The sequence below is a fragment of the Rhineura floridana genome, chromosome 9, assembly GCF_030035675.1.
Source record: "Rhineura floridana isolate rRhiFlo1 chromosome 9, rRhiFlo1.hap2, whole genome shotgun sequence".
Classification (NCBI taxonomy): domain Eukaryota; kingdom Metazoa; phylum Chordata; class Lepidosauria; order Squamata; family Rhineuridae; genus Rhineura; species Rhineura floridana.
This window is the reverse complement of record NC_084488.1, coordinates 34,368,543-34,375,043: the sequence shown is the minus strand read 5'-3', so window position 1 is coordinate 34,375,043 and position 6,501 is coordinate 34,368,543. Positions and strand designations below refer to the sequence as shown.

The 6,501-nt window shown below is 46.4% G+C and overlaps 1 protein-coding gene across 3 annotated transcripts in view; it reads left to right on the top strand.

The window, feature by feature from the left end:
- Positions 1-790: 790 nt before the first annotated feature.
- The window catches only part of SGCZ (sarcoglycan zeta), an 832,502-nt gene continuing 826,791 nt past the window's right edge, over positions 791-6,501 (top strand). For all 3 annotated transcript variants that reach the window (XM_061583978.1, XM_061583976.1, XM_061583979.1), the window contains exon 1: positions 791-1,889. In XM_061583978.1, the coding sequence (XP_061439962.1) occupies positions 1,851-1,889 (39 nt within the window). In that variant the 5' untranslated portion in view covers positions 791-1,850. The remainder of the gene's footprint in view (positions 1,890-6,501) is intronic.

The window sequence follows — 6,501 nt, the reverse complement described above, 5'->3', positions numbered from 1 at the left end:
GTGGCAAAAGCTGGCTAATGAGAATATGAAAATAAAAGACGCTTAGTTAAATAGATTATCTGGTTGATGATAATGGACTAAGAGGGCAGCAGATCAGAATCTGTACCTCCAATGATTTTATAACACGGGGGGGGGAGTGTGTTTCTTTAAAAATCTGCTGGTAGCAGCCACTAAGGAAGTAGTTTGATAAAAAGCAAATTCTTTGCATGAGCAGAGAGAGAGTCCCCTGTATATCAATGGGAAGCTTAGCTGACGGAGCCTGCGATCCAATACACACTTACCTGGGAGTAAACACCATTGAACCCAACAGAGCTTTCTTCTGAGTAGACACGTATTCGACTGCAGCCTTAGATGAGAAGGGGGCATGTCTACAATAACAAGCCAAGAGATGCTCTGAATTATATCTTGTTACCACTAACCTCAGGAATAAATATATCTATTAATTAAAAATTCAGCAGGAAACTGATGCTGACAGTTACAACACGAATGGCATAAAAATGCTTTTTAAAATACCCCGGGGGGGGGGTGGGAGCAAGACACCTAGAAAAAATGGCAAGACCCTGATCTGCAGGGGATCTCCAAAGACAGCAGCGGGCGCTTCCCTTTGCCATTAGGCCCCAATCGCCAAACGCCAAAACAAGAGGTGGCTGTATTAAAAATGCGTGCCCACGAATGCTTCGAACTCTCAGGCGCCACGGCGGGCTTTAGGACCCGGGGGTGTCGCGTGTGTCGGGAAAGGAAATGTTGCTTTTTGACAGATGAGAGAAATCCCCTCAGTGCTGGCTGTGAGAAGAAGAGAGAAGCGAAGTCAGTCACCTGGCGGTGAAGGACAGTAAAACAGGAAAGAAGGGGGCAATCTGCCCCTCCCCGCTCTTTTCTTCCTCTCCCCGCAAGAGATCCTCCTGTTCCCCTCCCCCCCACCTCGTTTTAACTCTGTTTAGCATAACCTTCAAGAGAGAGCCTTACAGACTTTGCCCTCCTATTCGCCTCCCCCCCGCCGCCGGTTTCCCTTCTCCAGCTCCGACGAGCGAGGATCCCTTCAGCGGAGCCGCAAAACAGTTTCGGAGCCGATGCAGGACTTGGATTTCGGGGAGGCTTGATCTCGCCGGCGAAAGTGATCGCTGCTCACGCCTTGGGCTCCCGGGGCCCGAAATGAGCTTCCCGGGGTGAGCATGAAGGGAACCGGAGGGCTGCGCCGCTTTTCCCAGGCGCTCGTTCCCTTCTGTTTGAAGCGGCAGACACTCGCTCGCGCTTTTGCTGCATTGATGCCGTCCAGGGAGAAAGCAGGCGCCGCGTTCCGCCCGGGCTGGCGGCGAGTCGCCGGCTTCTGAAGCAGCGGAAAGAAACGAAACGAGAAACCTCGCGCGGAGTGGATTTTCCTTTTCTCTCCACCTCGCCTTTCCTTTGCATCGATGCAGGACAGGGTTCGGGGGGCTCCTCGTCGGTAGGGACGATCACCTGTCGCTCTAACCGGTAGGGAAGATTAAGAAAGAAAGAAAGAAAGAAGAAAGAAAGAAAGAAAGAAAGAAAGAAAGAAAGAAAGAAAGAAAGAAAGAAAGAAAGACCGAGGAGCGTCTATAAGTCTCTTCAATACATTTTATTTGTTGGTTTTGGTAGCCTCGGAGGCGGGCATGATTCCCGGAGAATGAAATTGACAAGAGCGCCCAGGGTTCGGAGAATAAGGCTGACTTCCCATTGGAAACTGAGAGTCTAGAATATACGAATATAGGTAGATATATACATATTGTCAGAGAGAGCGTGAGAAAAATTGGCACAACTTCTGCAGTGTTTTCCTCCACCTCCTCCTTCTACCTTCCTCTTCCCACCTCCGTGGCGTTCAGTTTCTGTCTATGGAAAGAGCACCCAGCCTGGACATTGAAGAGCTCAAGGTACGTGATCGTCTCTCCCGGTGTGTGTGTGTGTGTCTATCTCTCTATCTATCTATACACACAGAGACACATCTCCTGCATATCTCTTTTGCTCTGCCCGAAGGAGTTGGAGGCGCTTTCTGTTACCGGTGAGCGGAGCTGGGGAAAGGGTGGGAATGGAGGCGCACAGCACAGCCCACCGGCCCTTAACAGGAAGAGACGAAGAAAAAGGAGGAGGAGGAGGGAGGAGGAGGAGGGAGAAGGCTGTGGTTCGTGGGGAGAGGAGGAGGAGGAGGAGGAGGAAGAGCGCTGGAGATCAGATAGCCTGCAAACCCGGCTGCACTTCTCTCTCTCTCTCTCTCTCTCTCTCTCTCTCTCTCTCTCTGCTGTGCCTTCCTCATCGTGATCCTAAAGGTAAACCGGCGATTCCTCTGGTCAGTTGCATCAGCCCTTCGGACAGCGCACACAGGGTTTATTAATCGCAGCCCCTAGGAAGATATGAAAGGCGAATTCCCTCCCCCGCCCCACATTTCACTGTTTGCTAGCTGCTGCTGCTCTAATTCTTCCCCAGCAGAACTTGCCTCTCAAAGCTCTCCCTCCCCTTTTCCAGCTTTCTTCTTCCTTTTCTTTTTCTTTTTTAAAAAGCGTCTATATTTCGATTTCCGAGGAGGGAGAACGGTCTTGCTCCTTCTCCTGCATGAGTACTGATCTCGGAAGTCCCCCCCCCCGCGGATCACCCAACTCAAAAGTCTGTTACCCCCTAAGAACTCACACACACAAGGTGCCAAAGGCTCAACATTTAAGGACCACAAATTTCCCTGGGATGCTACATGGTCAGGTACTTTTTTTTAAGTGGGGAGAGCTGATAAAACTTTGCATCTGAATGGCGAAGTAGAGGATTTTAAAACACACACACACACAACTTCCCCATCAGATTTCTCCTTCTTTGGGGTTCCCTCCCTCTGAAGGAGCATGCTTGAAAGCTTGGAGCATGCGCGATGAAGCTGCTTCTCCCCCCCCCTTGCTGGTTTAGAACCTGTTCTCAAAAAAGGGGGGGGCTCGTGGGAAGCAAGGCAGGAGGTAAAAACGGGGAGAAGGCATAATAAGGAAAGGGAACTAAAGCGGCTGTGGCAAGTGAAGGGGCAATGGAGGTGCATGGAGAGGGGTGGGTGTGGAACGGAGCAGAAATAACAAAAAAGGGCATGAAAAAGGAAGGGAGGAAGATGAAGTGCTGCAAAATGAGGGTAGCAGAGGAGAAATAGATGATAGGGAGAAAGTCCTCAAGAAAAAAATAATTTATGTCATTTTTTTAGAGAAAAAATCACTGCACAGTGAATCAAACCATTTGTGTAGAAGAGAAAAACCTGGGGAAAATATGTTGGCCCACAGTCTTTTCTTTATAAAATCTGTATGAAAGAATTACTGTCTCTTACCTGTGACCTGTGGTATATTATTTTTTCATTTGGGAGAGTTGTTGCATTTCCCCAGGTACTGAAGTATGTGTTGTGCTGTTGGAACGTTGGAACGGCAATGGAGGTGGGGGTCATTGTTTGTCCAAACTGTGCCATTCATTCTTTTCTGTTGTTAAGGATCAGTTTCGCCACATAAACTTTTACAGCTTGAGGGCCCTATGTCTGTTTACTCAGAACTGAACCGCAAAGAGTTCACCGGGAGCGGCTTCCCAAAAAGTGTGCATTACAAATGGCAACCCTGACTATTAACAGGAAAGGTGCACAAACCACTTGCCGAATTTAGAGAGGCTAAAAGAATGTGCAGTTTTAATGCCAGTTCTGCTGAGATGATTATTTATGATGACCATTATGATCCCAGTACAGGAGCTCAGACCGGGCTGCTCCAAGCAGTTTCCAGCCTGGCACAATGCAATCCATTAAGGAAATAAGATCCTCTCACAGTTTGTCATCCTTTCCCATCTTCACAGGGAGCTGTGACATATAATTTGGGTTCATGAATAAAATTTCATCTGAGGACAGTAGAAGGGCACCTCCCAGCAGGCAAACTGCCTTTTTTCCCTCTCAAAGTTCTGTGGAAATCCTAAACTGGGCTACACTTAGGGACTGGTAGATACTCTGTCTCTGCATGTGGTCTCTGCATGCCTCAGTGTGAGGGAGAGGAAGATGCGTTCCCATCAATCCTCTGGTGAGCAGCTCTACAATTAAGGCCACTCTTGCAGGGGTTGTGAGAGAGTGGGCAACCTTGAGAACAGCAGCCTGGATGGAAGGGGACCCCCAATGCTCCCTTATTTCTTTGGTTTTCTTTTTTCCCCTTTTTTGCCTTGGGTAACTTAAAGAAAGCAACAGCATTTCTTATAATGAATTGTATCCTTCCTCACGCTAAAGTAAGAGCAGCAACCTTTCGTTTGCTCAGAGTGGAGCCCATCTTCAGGACGTGGCCACATGGTGCTTCTTTGGGGGATCCGGTATACTTATGCAGTGCATCTGATCCATGCACTTGCTGCTGAGTTTCAAGCCGTGCTCAACCCCTGGCTGTCCACATGCTGGACATATGTGGCTGTGGGCCCAGTGCTATCTAGCGATCAAAGTATCTATATCCCTTTTATATGGCACTTTTTCTTCAGATGATCCTCAGGGCTCTTCCATGAGTATGTTTCCAGAAATATGTTCTACCCATGCCTTATATGCAGCAATGTCCAATGTGCCTTCAGCAGGCTGCTTTTAAAAGCCTGTCAATACTCAGCCTTTGGGGCACTGCAACAAGAAGACAGCTAATACTTTTGACACTTGGTCTACTGCATTCTATTAATTGCCAGTAGGGGGTGGTGTGTGTGTAAGATACCATTTTATTAAACCAGGCTGAAAAGGGGCTGGTGATAAGGTTTTTGTGTGTGTACACACAGTCTATTTTGTATTATCGACTATTTTTTAAGAATTTGCTCTAGGGTAGATTAAAAATGTAATAAATAAATATAAGCCACATTTTTCTTCTCAGATGCATTCTCTTTCCTGCTATATTTCCTTTTATATTGTGCTAGTGATGCAATGCCAACTTAAAGTAATTAATGCTCCCCTGCTTCTGCACATAAGACTGAACACATTAGGTAGTAGGTGTGCAGAGAGTTTGTGACCATGATGCATTTGAGCTTCAGCTGCTTGACTGAAGAGAATCAGCAAGGCATAGCAGAAGAGAAGCCGGGAGGCAGCTTTAAATTGGAAAGGACCAAATGGAATTCAGTCGCTAATGTCTCCTTTGCACTGATCACATTTATAACATAAATCTATGCATGTCTACTCAGAGGAAAGCCCTACTGAGTGCAGTGGGACTCATTTCCTGCTAAGTGGCCATATGATTGCAGCCTAAGATTGCAAGCTCCTGTTGTTGTTGTTGCTTCTGTTAAATTGCAGACCATGATGTGCACAAATTGTATGTAAAACTAATGCTAATAAAACAACAATAACAACAGCAGTAGAAGTAAGCAGTTATACCAGAGCATCAAAGATGCAAAACTGCTTTACTGATTAGATCAGGTGAAGGCTGTCCTGACTAGTTCTGAGTAGTCTACTTTTTCCATGCTAGAACCCCCACCCCACCCCCGGTCCACTGATATGTTCAAAAGTGCATACTTAGCATCTTTTAACAATTAAAGTACAACCAGTCTCTTCAGTGATCTCAAGCATCTGCATACGTTTCTGAACAGAAGTCCTTGGGCTGGGTCAGACTAAGGACTACCTGGTCCAGCAAACTTCACAAGAATCCTAAAAAACAGTTTTATATGGTTCACCAGAAATTAGCTAAGGAGAGCATGCCATTCCCTGGGTTCACTCCAACACTAACCCCACTTACCTGGGAGTAAGCCCCATTGAATTCAGTGGGACTTTCTTCCGAGCAGATATGGTTAGGATTGCAGCTTCAGTTATGCCACCTATTTCTTATTTACTCCTGTATATCTGGAGAGCCTTACATGAACATAGGAAGACCAAAGATCTATCTAGTCCAGCATCTAATTTCCCGCAGTGGCCAACCAGATGCTTCAGGAAAGCCCACAAACAGGCAATGAAGGCAACAGACCTCTTTTGTGGTTTGGACTCCAGCAGCTGGTATCCAGAAATATTGGTGCCCCTAAACCTGGAGATTCAGCTGAGCTTTCAGTCATGCCATCAAGACAGGACTTTGGGGCAGAAGACCAGTGCCCCACTCAGCAAAAAGATCAAAGGGGGGGGGACTCCAAATGCAGCGAGGATGGACGTGAAGTAATACAGTATAGCATTTAAAGGGTTTAAAATTACCTAACTGCTCCACTATTCACTATCCTGCCTAATAGCCATGAATTTGCCTAATCTCCTTTGAAAGACATCGCCTCATCCAGTGGCCAGTTCCACAAATGAATTCTGCGCTGTGTGAAGAAGAACTTTCTGTTGTCTGTCCTGTATCTCCTGCCAGTCAGTATCACTGGATCATCCCTAGACCAAGTTCTAATGTTATGGAAGAGGAAGGGGGGAACTTTTATCCATTTTCCCCTGACTTTGCATAATTTTGTAAACCAGTATCGCAACCTCCTTTTTTGACTTATTTTCTAAAATAAAAATGTCCCAAAACTTTAGCATTTTATTAAATGCTATCTTTTATCTTTTATTAAGATTTATTCCTTAAATCTTAA